A 17,718-nucleotide genomic window follows, 5' to 3' on the forward strand; every position below is an offset into this window, starting at 1 on the left:
TCTATTGCCATATGAATGAAGAAAATCAAAAAAGATTTAGCAAATTGAAACCTTTTACTTGAAGAGGACTACTTTACTTTGTGGCATAATCTTTTTCTCACTCAAGTTCTTCTTGACCACTTTTGACCACCTCAGCTGTTTATGATACATTGTTAAGCCAGTGATGCATCACTTAAACACCCCAAAATTACCTCATCAAAAATAAAAACAAAAAATATCTACAACGCAATGTGTGTTCCTCTTGTTTATGTTTACTTTCAATTACTAATCTTTTTTTTCTTCTCTGTGGGGACTTACACGGGTGGGTGCCTGAAGTGTTATGTTTTAAACTCTCCTCTCCTCTAGATAACATTTAGTATCAATTTATGCACTTAGAAAGGTCTTTAAGATGTCAATTCATAATCAGCTTTCACATTCATAGTAATCAGATGTGTAATATTCACAGCTCATGTAAACACACTGTGTTTCAGCAACATGATTATGCATATTTGACCAAACTAGGTTCTAGCATTTCAGAGTTTGAGCAGTGAGATTCAAAAGACCTTCTACCCACTGTGTGGTGAGAATTTAGAGTTCTCACACCACTATCACCAGAATAATGTAAATTTGTAACCAATATAAAACATTTCTTTTTTTTTTTTTTGGGGGGGGGGGGGGTCCAAGATACCAAGCAAACAAAAATTATCTAAAAAATACAACACGATGCCTTATCCTTTCGTAAGGATGGCAACTTTTTTGCAGAGATAATTTGTACAGCTAGTCTCCTTTGCACTTTTATATCTAAGATTCATCTGTTAATAACACCTCTAAATTATAGATGCAAAACATACAAGCATGTATTTAGTTTTATTACAAATGTACACCATCTATATCAAGATATCCAATAGGCTAAAGCTTCACAGAGACAGTTGAAGTTAATGAGTAGTTTAAAAAGCTGTTCAACAAGAAGCCACAGTAAACTTGTACAGTTGCTAAAACATCTCCTTAGAAAGACTATTTATGTATCCCATGAGAAAGATGTAGATGAGCGGCTGGCAATTCTCAAAATAAAAGAATAATATAGGTTGGAAGGGATCTCTAGAACTTTGCCCAACCCTACAGTCAAAGCAATGCCAAACAGAGCGGGTTACTTATTCTCTTGGCTGGTTAATTTCTGCATACGTGTAAGGACTGACATCCAGAACTTCTTTGTGCAAACCCTTCCCAAGTTTAACTATCCCCATTATGATTTTTTTCCTAAAGTTTAATAGGAATTTCCCTCATTGCTGCTTGTGTCCACTGCCCTTTCTCAGCACACAGTTGTAAGAAGAGCCTAGCCCTATATTCCTCCATTAAAAAGGTGAAGACAGCAATAACATCCCTCCTCTTCCTCTCAAAATGGAGTAAGTTCTCTCACGATCTCCTTGTACGTCACATGCTCAAACCCTCATCATCTTGGTGCCCTTCTGCTGAACTCACTCCAGTATATTAACAATATACTGGACGCAGCCCACAGTTGGACACGGTACTATAAATGCATCCTTTTGCATTTATCTTAAGACAGTTGATCTACTGGAAAACAAACAAACAAACAAACAAAACAAACAAACAAAAAAACACAAATGACAATTCAGGTATCCCACCTAATAAGAAGCAAGAGAAAGTCCAATAAGAGTTTACCGCAGGGGGAAAAAAAACAAAAAAAAAACCAAAAAAAAACACAGGATAACACAAACTAGATATGAAACCACTAAACCACTGTAACCTCAGTATTTTATGAAGACAAAAAGAGGTTCATCTCGTACAATTCTGCCACCAACAATGGTTTGTTCTACAAAGTTCAGATGTGTCATGTGACACTAAGCAGCAGGAAAAAACAAAAAACAAAAAAACACCCTTTATATAAGTTTTCCCAAGGATAAGGCTTTTTCCACCCTGAGTTTCATCAGCTGCTAGCTGATATATACCTTGCAGATGAGGGGCATCTTACCAGTTACAAGCTCTCTGAAAATTGCAAGAGAACTACTCATTATTAATAGCTCTAATACTTCTTAAAATTTTATTAAATACTGGGTTTTCTTAGTTGATCTTCTGTGACAAATAGTTTAATATTGTGTGAAGTTGTACCTTGAGCCTTTGAAAGTTTAATTTTCAGTCTTTCCAAAAGGAAAAAAGAAGTGTAAGTTTCAGCTGAACTGAATCAGAACTTCAAATAAATAAATAAGTTCATGCAGCTTGTTTTGAATGATTAATAACTGTAATTCACATTTTAAATAAATGTTAATTTACAAAAAAAATAAAACTAAAATCCATAGAATGCCTCCTGTTCTAAAATAATGCAGCTTGTTAAGAAAACAAAATATAACTGTTTTGCAATTCTAAACTGTTAATTTGAAATTACATAAAAATCAACCTCTTATCAGAAAGGTGATAAAAGTATAAATAGCTTCGGTTTTTGTTTTCATTTAAATAGAAAACTGCCTATAAATACCTGCATGAGATGTCTTCTAAATTGCAAAATTTTTGTGATGGCATATTATATAATGAATATATTACTTTTGTGAAATAAAAAAAGCCTCGAAATTTTCATTTTTAAATAGTCACTCATTTGTTCAAGTATGCATAATTTGATCTTTCATGCATCCCATAATAATCTAAAGAAGCTGAGCATAAATTGGCTAAGGCAGCCATGATAATTCATACTTCTGCAGTCCCACTACGAAGTAGCTTCTACTAACTACTGTAGTTAGCAGTTGAATCCTATTCTAAATAAATTTTTATTCTCTTATTGTTGAAAATATGGTAATTTTTAACAATTTTGATATTGAAAAACTTTAAACAAACATTCCTTTAGTGTCTAGGACATAATATCTGAAAATATTCTGCAAAAGAATTAGAGTTAAGTGGCAAGAATTAGAGCAAGTGGATATTAAGTGGCAAATAGAAAAGCAAATTAAAGCTGTTAATTAAAGTATTATTAATTAAAACTATTTAAACAATACAAGCTTTCAATAGTGATATAACATATTTAATGAAAACACCGAGAACACCCTGAAATATTATGAGACACTTTAGTCTCGCAAAATAAAGTTTGTCGTGTAAGTAAGCAAAACTGTATTTAAAAACCAGCCTTTTCAAATAAAACCTGTCACTGCCATCTCCAACACCGTATCATGCTGTTTCTGTAAAACATTTATGAATAATTTGCATTTATATGTTATCACAAGAAAAAATGCATCACCTTCCTTTTTTATGTTAGCTTAGCACCTACCGACTATCTCTGTCCCACAGGAGTATTCGTATGTGGTTGATTATTGATGGCTGGCCCAGTTTAATTTCAATACCAGAACGGCAGTCATCATCGATTGGGTGTCGAGAAAAGCCATGATCCAAGTCATAGTTCTGAGTGTCCCCATCTAATAAAGCAGACTTCAGCTCTCCTTTTACAACCTGGGCTCCATACTTCATTGTTGCAATATTTTCTCCTGGTACTAAGAAGAAATGGAAATAACTGCTTAGTACTTATACTCTCATCATGCAAATCAGATGTTTTGAACATCAACTGGATTAGGTCAGAATGAAGATTTATTGCCCGTATCGTTTCTCCAATGGTGGCTACAAACACATGCTCAAGGAAAGAAGAAAAAAACAGAGCCAGTGCAAAGTAATACCTCCCCTGTAAATCCATTGCTTCCAGCACTCCACAGCTCAGTTTCCAGCCAAGAATAGTATACTTCACAAATTATTTTCACAGCCTTAATAAAAGCTGTTTTATTTTACAATCCCATAACACAGAATTATGACCACAAGGTAATTATGCATTTTGAAAACACATTTTAGAATTTTTCGTTCTTCCATTTTATTTGATGCCACCTAGTCCTTGCATGGTAAAAGTAGTGATCATTTACTACTATATAGTCCCTATATGCTTAGTGCCTTTCATGATTTTATAGAATTCTTGCGTGCCTTCCTTATTCAATTGTCACTTTCCTTCTGGTTTGAAACTTTTGGTCTATTTAGTTTCTTGTCATAGTAAACCTTTCACCGTACCTCTCATCACATTTGATCCCTTTCTTGATCCCCTTCTCTTTTTTTTTTTTTTTTTGGGGGGGGGGGGAGGGGCAGGGGAGGGAGGAAGGGAAGAAAGAAGTGGGGAAAGGAAACTAAAACCACATTAAAGACATGGAGGAATCATGAATGTGCAGAGAGGTATGAGGTATAGCTGATGGAATATGCAGAGCAGTATATAGAGTATGTATAGTTATACAAGCTATTTTGATAGCAATACAAGCTTCCAGTACTCTGCAAAGCTAAATGAACCTGACCAAAAGACTAGTGAAGTTTATGGTTAAATTTCCTACTGGCTTCTTAGGCTTTGAACTAACACATTAAAGCAAGCCTTTTATGCCTGCATTTCAGAGTAATAAATGTGTTTATCCTAGGAACAAATCTCCCATCAAGACAACTGGGGATAACGATCCCTAACTCAACTACAAAACAACACACTGATGAACCACCCTGTTAAAAAGACATTGTTAAGAGTTTTGTTTCAGGACAGAACCTGTAAAACATGATCTCAATGTTAAAAAAAATAAATAAATGAAAGTCTGCCCTGAACTCGAGGTACATTGGGAAGAGAAGCATGAATTTTAACATAATGTTATTTCTGTTATCTAAAGAACAGGATTTGAGGTGATAAAACTTTAACTGTATTTTAGTACCACTACATAAAAACATCAAATGCACTAATATACAACTATGACATTGCAAGTAACCATCAATGTTTCCGCAAACAGAGAAAGTCCCAAGAGTTTAACCTAGTATTAAAACAACATAGAAATTAAATTCTTTAGAAAGCTGTGATTTTGACAAAGCTAGAAATTCTGAGATTAGGAACACATTACTGAGATGTAAGAAGGTAGAAAAAGAAGTCAGGAGACACCATTTAACTTTATAAAATTTATCTAATAGACTGTCAACAGAACGTCTCATATCATAGGATTTTTACAATATCCTAATATTAACTCAGATTTTTAAATATTAATATCTAACTTCTAAGGGAAGATGCAGTGCTAAAAAATCAGTTCTCTTTTTCAGGGCTCGTCCTGAATGACTGACGGACTACAGTGCAGGCTGTCAAAGAATATTTAATGCTATTCTTTGTTGTGGGACAAATACATGGACAATAGCATGGATAAGAAGTCAAACAAAAGGCTTCTCATGCTTTTTATACTTCCCTTACACGATTTGGAAGACCTGTTTATATTATTTGAGCAAACACATAAAAAATAACAGAAAAATCAAAAATACTGGAGAAAAGATGTATGAAAATTTTAATGACCTAGAAAACAAGTCAGCATTAACATAAAATCAGTTAAATTCCATATAGCCCACAGCCAAAGCATTCTTGTTCATTGTTTTTGCAAAGGACTTTCTACTAAAATACTATTTCCTCAAGGAAAATACATTTTTATAACGATGTACATGTTTGAGCAATACCTGAGGCAAAAAAAAAAAAAGAGAAAATATGCTGACTAATGTTATTTCCTGTTTGAGGAACACCAAAGTCAAGAATGTTACATAACAGGACATTTCATTATGCAAGCCTTTTAAAAACATATAACAATAGGCAAAAACTCAAAGAACACATTAACCACATCATCCAGACAACTATAGTCCATCAGTCACTAAACGAGAGAGAAAAAAAAAGATGCTTACTTAACATGCCCCTGTAGTTGAGGTCCATGTCCCGACTCTCAGAACGAATCTTAATGGCATCTAAGATGGCATCTGGTGACAACAGTCCAGAAGGTCTTACAACATTTAGCAGTTCTGTTAGACTCATTAGTGGCAAACGCACGGCTTGCATAATTTCAGCATGGTTTTCCTTGGGGTTATGTTTACACCAATTCATCAAGGCTTGGAAAATATCCTTCTCAGGAGCTGCAAAAGAGTCCCTCAATACAATACTTAGAAGAGCAGCCTGGAAAAGAAATCAAACAAACGAAAAATAGCTGTATTTTAAGATACTTTTCTTTATTTCTTTCTTTTTAAAATTTAACAGGTCATTTAACTTGTAGTTATTAAAAAGGAGTTACTACTTGAAACAGTAAGCCCACAGTAGAAATAAAAGCCCCCTAAAGATTCCTGAATCTGAATCTTGTTTCTCAGATTCAAAACACACAAACACACACACAAAAAAACATTTTGTTAGTCTATAGTAACTGCACTAACAGAACTCCTCAGCTAGATTTAATCTTTAGTTTCAGTACTGCATTTATGGCTTGTTTTAGTTTCTTATGTATATATTAAGAAATAATACTAATCCACTATGAGAAACAAGACATAAAGGAAACATGGAAAACTATTCAAATTAATTTTATTCCAACTTATACTAAATTATATACCTTAATTTAAGATAATTAGGAATATAAGAACTCATTTGGGGATGTAGTAGTATGGTTCAAAGCATTCCTTTAAGCTTAGGCTGATTACGATGACAGATGCAAAAAAATCAGCTGTGGCTTGGAATCATCTTTTAAAACAATTTTTAACTACTTGAGCATTTTCTTCCCCTGCCCCTCTCTCCTGGGACCAACTTGGTATCATCAGGTAAAAACCTGACTGACCCTTACTCATACAAATAACTGACAAATAGTATTATGAGAACAAAAAGAACTGAATGGTTTTTGATTTTCATTTAGCAAGCACAATAATTAGGTGTCTGCCACAGAAAAGGCAAGTCTCTTTTATATGCCAGGATTGGCTGTGATAAAGATTTTAGAAAGCACATGTTTCCTAATGAATGACATCTGCTTTTTTTTTTTTTTTTTAATTGAAAATATGCTCTCAGAGCTCAGATTTAATAAACTGCATGTGACAGAATACAGCAGGGAAAAAGCATCTCTTCCCTACACAGCTAGTAAGTTAGTCAGCAGAGCAGAATGTCTTGTACTTGTTCAGGGAACAGACCCATCACAGCTTTTCCGCTAATACTTATAACACTTTCTTCTTTTTTAAAATAAAATTAAACTATCATTCATTCAAGATGCTCTGCTGCTTCACATGAACACCACTTGAAAACACTACCACTATTATATCCAGCTCAAAGGCCATCCTAGAGCAAGTGGAAACTTTCAGTAGCATAGGATCACCTGACTCCAGCAAATATTTATGCATCTAACAAGAATAAATACAACATACAAAAAACGACAGCAAAACCCACACCCTACTACACCACCATATTACATGATATCAGAATGTGACAATGATAAATCATACCAAGCCCCACGAAACTCTAGCTTACACTGTAGGAAATCACCCATCAGAGACCGCCTATATCAAGAAATTAACAGAATGGAATACCTTCTGCTATCTTATCTTTACTTAATAACCACAAGGCAGTATTCAGAAACCAAGTGATATTACTTCAAGGACTGATTAAAACCAAGAAGATAAGATTAAGTTACCTGCTCCCACTTAGTAAAATATTCTCATATTTAGCTATACTGACTAGTCAGAATTAAATACCTAAAAAGTTCAGAACGGGTCACCAGGATTTTCACCTCACCTTGGCTTGAATACTTCCAACTGCCTCAATTTCACTAGTATAAAGTGTCACCTGTTATCAAACCTATAAGCTTTTATTTTATACCCCCATTAGTATTTTATCATGAAGTGTATACAGATTAAAATTAACATTCTTGGGGAAAAAAATACAAACAAAAGATATACCTTAGAAAGTGACAGGAAGCCTTCACTGGAGAGCACCTCCTGGGCATTTCTATCCATGAACATACAGCACATAAAAGTTAACTTTGGAAGGGAATAAAGACTGGCAACATCAAATGTCATACAGACATTCTGAATATTAAGTATGGTGCAAAGATACTCAGATGTGGAATCCTCCAGTTCTGGAAACCCATATTTATGTGCCAGGCTTAGGAAGTCTAGGAGGACTTCCTCTTTCTCGTCTCGTAGTGTAGCACGACCAGTGTAAATATACTTCAACAGCATGGTAAATGCTTCTGCAGTGGTGTCCTGAAGAGGAATTTCTGCTTCAGGCTGAGATTCTCTCATTCCACCATACAATAATGCTCTATAAGAAAGATAAAATTTGAGAAACTTATATCCTGATAATATCTGCATTACTAACAAATAATAATAATTGAAAAAAAGCAGACAAAAATAGACAGAAAATGACAAGTTAAAACAGAGGGGATGGAATGGGAATGCACATTAAGAAACTACAAAAGAAAAAGCATTATGCTTGGCATTTAAAGTGCAGTTCTGCTTTGAAAGCAGCTGCACAGGAACAGAATAATAGTCTAATGCATCATGCTTTTGTCCTAGAGAACACTTGCTCCATCTCTGTTTTGAGCAATAGTTTGCAAAGCAGAAATTCAGATACCATTCAGCTAGGACTCTTTTGTTTCTGATTTGTTTTTTTTTTTTTAATATAGTGCTATCAGTGATAAAGAAAAAAATGCAGAAAAAACAAGTGAAACAACGAGTTCATCACCATAATAACACTGACAGATTACAGTAAGGAATAAAGGATCAAAAATCCTAAGATTTGCTAAAACCAACACATGGCAACCCTGATGATGTCCTGAATCTTGAGAAAATAAAACAATTCAACATACCCACATTTTATTTTTATTTTTTTTTAAGTGTGATATACAGTTTGAAAACAATTTGCATTCAATCTTGGTTTAGTTATTAACTTATCCCTCTGACAAAACTAACTGGAAAAACATCATCAGGAAGCGAATCTAATTCTATTTAGATTGAAAAATGCCCAGCTCTTTAAAAAAGCTGGTTTAGTATTATTCCTAGTTTTCAAATAAATATTCTAACCTGAATCAACCAGACCTTTTTAAATACTTAATTTCATTGTGTCAAAAGTAAACTTTCTAATTAATGTATTTCACAGAAGCACGCTGTCCATGCTCTGAGAAATCAAAACAATTTTACAGTAGAATTTTCTGTTCCAAAAGTTACCTTTCTCTTGAATTTGTGAAAATAACTTCAGAGTCCAATTTAATGAAGGTCAAAAGAATAACATCATGACATGGTATTTATCTTTTTATATCTGGACACAACGATTTGAAGTGCTTGGAAACATTCACAGAGAAAAGGTCACACTCAATGGACAGATGATTACACACTGAAAAGTTCATAGAGAAACAATGTTTATCTTATCTGCATGAAAATTTCCTGTGAGCCTGCCAAAAAGCTGTACTTCACCTGAAATAATGGCACCTAGCAGCCAGGATCACTCTGTGTGCCGGAAAACGTTTCTTTTCCACTATAAAGGTAACATCGCTATATTCTTCCCCATTCATCAGAGCACCGATATGCTCTGACAGAATGTGAACATGGTCAATCTCACCCACAGCTGTGTAAGGACGAAGTGGATGGCTGTTACTCATCTTTGAGGGATGGGGATATTGGTAGCCTAAAGAGAAAAAGAAAACAACTAGGAGTATAAAGAGCACAAATATTTAGAAATGGCAAAGACCAAGCTGCAATTATGGAAAAGTGTAAGTTCCCATATATTACAAGGAAAATGAAACAAAGAGGTTTTCTATTGAAGTTCATTTACAACAGGACTTAGTGCAGCTTGAATCAACGATTCTGTTCATAAAAAAAAATATTTCAGAGAATTCCATCACCTTGCTCTTTTGCCAAGCCATTTACTTAAAAAAAAAACAACCTTCCAAAAAATGAATTAAAAATTAATTTAATTAAAAATTAAACAATTTTAATTACAATTACCATTAGAAACCAATTTCTGTCTGAATTAAAATGCACATAATTAAAGAGAAATAAATGATTTGACCAATTAAGCTTCGTCTTAACTCTGAAGTCTCTACTAAAATCAGTGAGTTTATAATAAATAAGATTTATAAACCAGCAGTGTTTATAACCCATTCTTGCAGAATTCCAATCAGCTTTCCAGAACTGAGAGAAAATGAAGAATTGGGGATAACTTGCAACTATTAACAGATGAAGTTTGTCAAACAGCAAAGCTTTACAATGTACATTTTTCTTATTCTTTCTACTCAGTTTTCTTGATGCCTTCTTGATCCCTTAAAGAAAATTAAACCAATTAAACCACAAATACCTCTCAGTTATAAATGTAGGAAACTTTACTAATTTACACAACAATACAATTCTATGGAATTATTCTACTGCTACTTAATTCACAAGAGGTTTTAGCCTTGATGTTATTTTTGGCTTATTTCTGCAACCTTTCTGCAGGCTTTCCACAGACTCAATGGTAAGAGTATCCACAGGAGAATTTAGGTCTTAAATCAGCTTCTATTCTTATACTTCAGATTCCTTTTAAATAAAAAAGGTTAGCTGTTTCAGATAATAACCTGTATTTTCAGTGACACTTTTCTGTGCTCCAGTGACTGACCACTTTTCAAAATGGGCATATACTTAGTGCTGAAAAAAGATGGTGTGCAGGAAAATTAAACCATACCCCGCACGCAGCTAATGCATTAAGTGAAAAACTCATGACAGGAATGCATTTTTAGCTGTATTTTAAAAGTATAATTAGAAAATACACATCTGTTCCCAGTCCCTCCTATGGAAAAAGGACAGGAAAATACATGTATATAGGGTTAAATATTATTTGTACTTCCATAACACCTGGGAACGCCTAACCCAAAATCAAGATACCATGGAAACACCATCCCAAAGAACTTTAAATTAAACCAGAAAAAGTGGTAGAAAGTCAGATTGGAAAAAAATACAGCATACTGAATAGATGATACAGATGACAGCCTGTGTGGGAGCAGACCCCAGCTTTCCTCAGGCTCCCTCTGCAATTTGAATTGGAAGCTGTACGCCCATGGAGACATCAAAGTGTGGAACCAGCACTGCACCTGAGAAGCCATCTAAGCGTGATAACACACAAAACTGCAGGAAATTATTCTGCTATCTGTTAGTAACTTAGGTGTGTTTTTTTTTAATTGTTTTTGTGTTTGTTTTTTCTCCTGTCATAACAACAGATTGTCTGTACTGGTTTGCACTGATTTGCACTGGTTAAATTAGCTAAGGCAACACTGCAATGAACGCATTTACGCAACAGATCCATTTCCAGCAACGTTTGCTTTGTATCAAGCAAGACTAATTTAATTCACATCAATCGAGTTGCAACTAGGAACAGCATCTATCATAACATAATTATGTGAGAGTTTAGAGACTACAGTGAAATTGAAATGCCCTCAAAATGTAAAACCTTTTACTACAATAAATGAGCAAACAAAAGAATACATTTGCTACTCAGTTGCAAATCTAAAGCTTCCATAGTCCTTCAAGACTTCTGTACCTTACAAGTCTGTAATTGCTGTTCTGGATCTTCATTGTTATGCACAATAGCCAGGCAATCCAATTACATGCAAGTTACATACACATTATCAAGCAAAATGTACTCTCTCTCTTCTGCTAGTTCCACTTCTGATTAATTAGGGAAATTCATTTAAGACACTTAAGGTACATTTGGGTTTTAAAATCTATTTTACTTCTGTTTACGGTCTAATTTCTTGCTTTCTTCATCCACCTTTTTTTTCTGTAAAATTAAGACCAGATACTGTCTGAGAGACTACAACAGTGGTAAAAATATGGGAAAACCATTAGCTGCACACTGATTTTGCCTGCTGTAGCTGTGAATGTTGTCATGTGCCAAAAAGGTGAAAAGTTCAAGGGAAAATTGTTCAGCTAAATAAATAAATAAAATCAGAAGAACACTTCTCTCCCAAGAGTATATAAGCCTACCTCTAAACAAAAATACACAAGAATAAATGTGCAAAGTCTGAACCAGGGACATTTGCAAATAAGCCCGCGATGACAGTCTTTATGAACACCGAGACCCGAGACTAGCCCAAGTGATGAAAGTAGAAATTGAGAAGTCCTTTTGTGTCAGCCGCAAGATAAGTTTGTTTCACAGATGTTCAACACTCTCCAAATTGCTGGTACGATGTATTATTCTGAATTACCAGTTTCAAACTGGTCACTGGGAATATGGGACTCAAACAGTGGCTACGAGCCTCTGGCTGAAGAACCTTTCAAATGCTTGAGTGACCCAAAGGGTTGAAAACTGGCAAGTCTATGAAAGCTCCATACGTAACTTACATGCTTTCAGTGGGTAACACTAGTATGAGGAAGAATTCAAATTCATTTACTTGGCCTACTACAGATTTCTAATGCAAGTTTCACCTGCAAAACAAGCAGCACTGTAAGAGCACTCTTGTCTTCAAAATGTAGAACTAAATAGTACATGACTTCAGAGCTTCCCAGTCTGGATTATTTAGCGGTATTAATTCAGTCAACCCTTGAAGCCATCTTTACAATTCTCATTTGAGGAAGTAAATAGTAATATACTGGTTTAGTTGTGGCAAATTGCTATGAGCTCATTGCTTTCCTGTAGAGCTAAATATTACAACCAGCAATTCAAAGTTTTGAATAGGATAAAAAAAGGCAGAAGCTGCCTGGAGCTTAGCAAAACCCTTTATGATGATCTCTCTGGCATCTTCTGTAATCATTTACACCCCAATCAGAGAATACAGGTATTTGCTTTTCCCGGTGGTCAAAGAAGAACATTTTACTAACTGCAGATAAAAGGCTAAGCCATTTACAAATGTCCTGCCAGCACCATAACCTATTTCCAGTAGCTATTAAAAGCTAATCAGATGCTTCAGGAATCAGCTGCTGCAGCTTTGTTCGTGCCACAGAAATAAGTATAACATCCTTCTCGGTAAATGTGAGGAGCTATTAAAACTGCACCAATCTTAAATGGTGCCTCTGAAGTCAGTAAGGTCTAACCTCTGCTATCCAAACCATGGAAGAGCCTCTTCTTGGTTGCCATCTTCAATAGCATGCCTATGTAATAAATAATAGGCCACATTTTTCACAAGGTAATATGCAATATTACACGGTGTGTCAACGTTAGAAAAAGAAACAGTTTTCAGCTTGCTCTATTTCCTTTTTAGTAAGTGCTCTGTAACATATTATAGCATACAATAACGTGAGCTACAAAATGCAGCAACAAAAAAACCACAGTGACTTCTTTACTAAACTACTCTCGAACCAGAACTGCAAAAAAGATCAGCACTAAGTCACTTTCCCGCCCCACTTGGGCTGTTACGAAAGACAGCCCTCTGCAACGCAGTGCTGTTTTCATCGAAAAAAGGGAAGAAATGCTTTTATACCACACAGAAAAGGGAATTTAAGAATTTTTCCCTGAATATGTTGGAATTTCTTATTTTACATATAAAACAGTAAAAAAATATATATGTAAGTAATACAACTACAAAATGACAGAATAAAAAATGTTATGAAATAAATCTGGATTATAAACACAGAGCAAATAATTTTATACCCCCTGAAAAACAATTCCTTTATCATCTAGTTTATACCTATACCAAGATAATACAGTTCTTGTTAGAATTACACAAAGGGAATTTTCTTAAATATAACTCTTACACTGCTATTGTTTCTAGAAATAGGAATGGTGACAGTTCTGAGCTGATTCATTCCTTCATAAAGTATTCTGCTATGTTTTAACAAAATCTCAGGAAAAAAAATACCATTTTAAACACAATTTCTACAGAATATTTTTGTTCTCAGTAGTTCAGGTGCAATAAACTAACATCTCAGGAAATAGTTTGTTGTTGTTTGTAAATATTTCAATACATAGAGAGGAAAACACAAGTAAATACTTAGATACTGTCAGAACCCTTGCTACAGAAGCTCCTTTGTACTTCTGAATAACAGTAACAATGTTGACTGAGTGAAAAGTATAACAGAATGGGAAAAAAAAAGTTCTAAAAATAAAACTGTTCTGGTTGAAGGACATGGAGGTTGGGAAGAATTCTAAGCTTGCTCATGTAAAGTGTTCACAAGCACCAAGAGTAAAACAAAGTTTTATGGTTTGATGCAAATCCATAAAACCATGAAAGCCTGGTCACCATTTCCTTCAGTTTCACAACAGGTGAAAGGATTGATATGCAATAATGTTTAGCTACAACTGTTTGGGGGATTTTTTATTGTTTTTAATTTTAACCACAACTTAAAAAAAAAAAACAAACAACACAGACTCGTTGGCATTTAGAATTTAGTTACAAATATCATTAATTTACTCTGTTCCATCAAGAAAAAAGTAATTCAGTACTGAAGCACAAGCCAAATAATACATCTGAGGAAAATCGTACTTGTTCACTAACATTAATTTTCTACACTTTTAATCCTTTTACTTCTATATAATATTTCTAATAATATGAAAGTCTTTGTTCTACAGAGCTCTGGGATTGTCCATAAGAGAGTCAAGCTACCATCTACGATATGTGGCACCAGAGAGAAAGCGTTGAAAGGACCTTGAAATGCTTTAAGGGAAAAAAAAAGGTACTGCTTTTATATGAATGCCTCCCTAACTTAAAAGAAAACAAACAAAAAAAGCACTGGGAAAAAAAATGTTTTACTCAAGACAATCTTTAAGCAGAAAGTCTTCCTCTATTTTTGAACACCGTCAATTAACTAATTCTCAAATGCCCCAATTTTCCTGATTAGGCGTTTCATAAACATAGCTCCATGGTATTTCACAGAAGGTCTCATTCATACGTAACAGTCAAAATATTACAGAAAGAAAGAAAAAAAGTTAAAATTTGAACTACAGCAATGCTTTAAATCACACTGACTTATGCATGAACAACTCCCAGGGTTACCTGCTTCAAAACATTGAGGAGAAAAAGATGCTAACTAAATCAATATATTACACTAATGCTTTTATTGGAATTGCACAGTCTATAGGAGACCTCCACAATGCACACAGTCATTAAAAAAGTAAATTCTAACTTTAATCCAAAACCACTACCAACAACAAACTTCTTGATATCATATTAATAACTACCTCTGCATGTCTGAGGAACTGACTGGTCCTATTTATCCAACATGCACAAATAATAATAATATAATCCACGTGGCATGAATTCACGGATACAAAATAAGAAAAAACAAGTAAATGGAATTCTCGTAACAGTTATCGCCAACCCTTCTGTTGTGAAAGAATTAAAAAAAAACAAAACACTGATGCTAACTCTATTTACCATGTCATTCAATGACAGCATTATAAATAAAAATTTAGTACCGAAAGTGTTTTGACTTCAGACATACGTAAAGTTACGCAGTAGTCATCTGCAAGCACATGCCAGTTCTTAAACACTGTAGTGATAATGTTTTACATTCTGCTCAAAAAGGTATTCCTCTGACAGAACAGTAGGAGTAAGTTTAGCTATGTACAAAGAACAATATACTAGGAACGGATGATTTATTAATATACATATGAAATCAATATTAATACACATGATGTGACATAGTTAAAATAGCATATAACTAAACCCTTAAGCTAAAAATCTCAAGAAAATACATCAGTATACTCACCAGTAAAGGTTTCTGAAGATCTACAGTGGACGTAGCCTGTTGGCAAATGACCAACTTCCTGAAAATTAGGGTTCTTTGCCATTCTGAACAACTGATAGATTGAACACCAAGCTGATAGAAATGCTGTTCAGTAACATCCAGCTGAATACCATATTTCTAAAACAATGCATGAAATATATACCATTAAAAATAGGTGGCACACAGCTATAGCAGAAATCGACTGAAATGCACATTTCTCAGTTGAAAATTTTGTGAAAATAACTTTTAAGAATCCCTCCGTTCTACGGCAAGCATTCTAATAATATTATATCATAACATCAGAATTATTGTTTTATCAGTCATCATTTAATTTTGACCATTTTTTTTCTTTTAACTGTCAAAAAAAAAAGGTAAGAGTTGTCATTAATTTTTTCATTGTAAGGCACAAATATTTCACCAAGGCTCTTGCTGAAACATCAGCATCCCTGAGCACAGTTTTACCATGTGTGTGTCCTAACTAAAACACATCTATACAAAGTGTATCATGCACATTTCACTCCCTAAACATCCAAATCTCTGTAAGAGGTCTTGCCTAGCCTAAGGTGGTGGGCGGGCATTGCTTTTTTTTGTTTGCTTGGTTGGTGTTTTACACTATTTTAGGCAGTTGCAGATCCTTCTCCTGGGCAAGCCTTTATTCTTATAAACAGGAAAACAAAACTGTACAATGACGAAATAAACAAACGAAGCCTGTATATTTCTGTAAACAAAACTGACACGATGTTTTTATCTCAGCAGTATGAACTATTGCTGTTATTCTCATACCTGCCAGCAGGAAAGATGAACTGTATTTAAATTGCTAACTAGATGACACCTTGACCTATGAATTCTCACATTAAAGACACCAATCTTCTCTAAAGCATATGTTTAAAGGAACAAGGGAGGAGAAGGAAAAAAGAAATATTTTTAGGTAGTCTCTCAAACAGGACAGTAACCACACTTCCATCCAGCAAGTTGAAAATAGGTAAGACAAAGAAAGTCTCCTATTTTTGGTGAATAACAAGGCTATGTAAATGTTTATTCCCTTAAGTATTGCGTGTTATTAAATTGGCTTGTGTTGTCAAAACGTATTCAAAAGCAATTTATGAAAATTGGAGGGTTAAAAATGTAAATATCGAGGAACAGACCCCGACACAACAGTACATGTTGTGCACCTGAGTTACAGACTTGTAAGAAGTAACATATCAAACGCATCTGTGCGGAGGGAAGGCCCGGATTAAACCTTAAAAGACGCACCACAAAACGAAGCGATGCCAGCACAGGGCTCTGGGGAGGCTCTGTGCGCTGCGCAGACTGCGCACAATGTAACACCCAGCTGGCTTTATTTCCTTTTAACGTGATAACGTGACAACAACTTCTCAGCGAGAGGCAATGTCACAGCAGCGCCTGACCTGCCACAGGAGCCTCGGAGCACGACCCCGGCGGGTCCTGGCGATCGCTGCACGCAGCAACACCGTGCCTAAATAAACTGACCTAATTACCAAGGCGGGGGGGGGGGGGGGGGGGGATAAAAAGCCAGAGCGGAGCCCTGAGAGGCGTGCGGTCGCCCGACGAGCCAAAGGCAGGCTCGGGAGCGCGGCAGGCCCCGCTGGGGGCACGGCCCCAGCGCTCCGCACGCAGGAAGCGCCCCCGGGCCCCAACCGCCCCGGGCCCAGCCCGGCCCCGCCGCCGCCGCGCCCCCCACCCCCCGGGACTCACCGGCCCCGGCACCGAGCGGGCCTCCACCCCGCCGCCGTCGTGACGCCACCGGGCGCCTTGACGTCACTTAGCAACAGCCGCTGGCCTCCTGCGTGCTGAGGCGGGGCAGCCCGCTCGGGCCGCCCGCGGGGCGCCTGCGCGGGGCCCGCCCGCCACCGGGGCAGCGGGAGGAGCTCTCGGGAGACCCTCGGGCGCCTCAGGGCACGGCCGGGGGGGTTGGGCTGCGCCCTGCCGCGTGAAGACCCCAGATACTTAATTCGACGCTTTGTTTCGTTAAAGAGTTAGTTTGGAAGATGTAGAAATGCCGCAGTCTGTCATCCATGAGAGCCCCAAACGGTTTCAGCAGATTACACGTTTAAAATCTTCACGTCGATTCTTTTAGCCTGCCCCTGGCATTAAAGCGTACCTCTGTCACAGCTTACTCTTGGCTTTCATAACTGATACCACTGCGTTTAAATAGTTCACAATATGTCAAGAAGCAGTATTTTTTTTTTCTAATAAAAAACATACCTTGCCCACTTCACGATATTTTTGCAACAACATTGTTTTTTGTGC

General features: G+C 36.0%; 1 protein-coding gene across 1 annotated transcript in view; it reads right to left on the minus strand.

Annotated features, from left to right (window-relative positions):
* The window catches only part of BTBD9 (BTB domain containing 9), a 126,485-nt gene extending 109,183 nt beyond the window's left edge, over window positions 1-17,302 (minus strand). The window contains exons 1-6 of the mRNA XM_035560419.2: window positions 17,164-17,302; window positions 15,430-15,585; window positions 9,229-9,439; window positions 7,714-8,077; window positions 5,698-5,962; window positions 3,251-3,470 (exon numbers count right to left, since the gene is read on the minus strand). Of these exons, the coding sequence (XP_035416312.1) occupies window positions 3,251-3,470; window positions 5,698-5,962; window positions 7,714-8,077; window positions 9,229-9,439; window positions 15,430-15,511 (1,142 nt within the window). The 5' untranslated portion in view covers window positions 15,512-15,585; window positions 17,164-17,302. The remainder of the gene's footprint in view (window positions 1-3,250; window positions 3,471-5,697; window positions 5,963-7,713; window positions 8,078-9,228; window positions 9,440-15,429; window positions 15,586-17,163) is intronic.
* Between the last annotated feature and the right edge of the window lie 416 nt (window positions 17,303-17,718).

Source organism: Cygnus atratus, chromosome 3 (genome assembly GCF_013377495.2).
Source record: "Cygnus atratus isolate AKBS03 ecotype Queensland, Australia chromosome 3, CAtr_DNAZoo_HiC_assembly, whole genome shotgun sequence".
Taxonomy (NCBI): domain Eukaryota; kingdom Metazoa; phylum Chordata; class Aves; order Anseriformes; family Anatidae; genus Cygnus; species Cygnus atratus.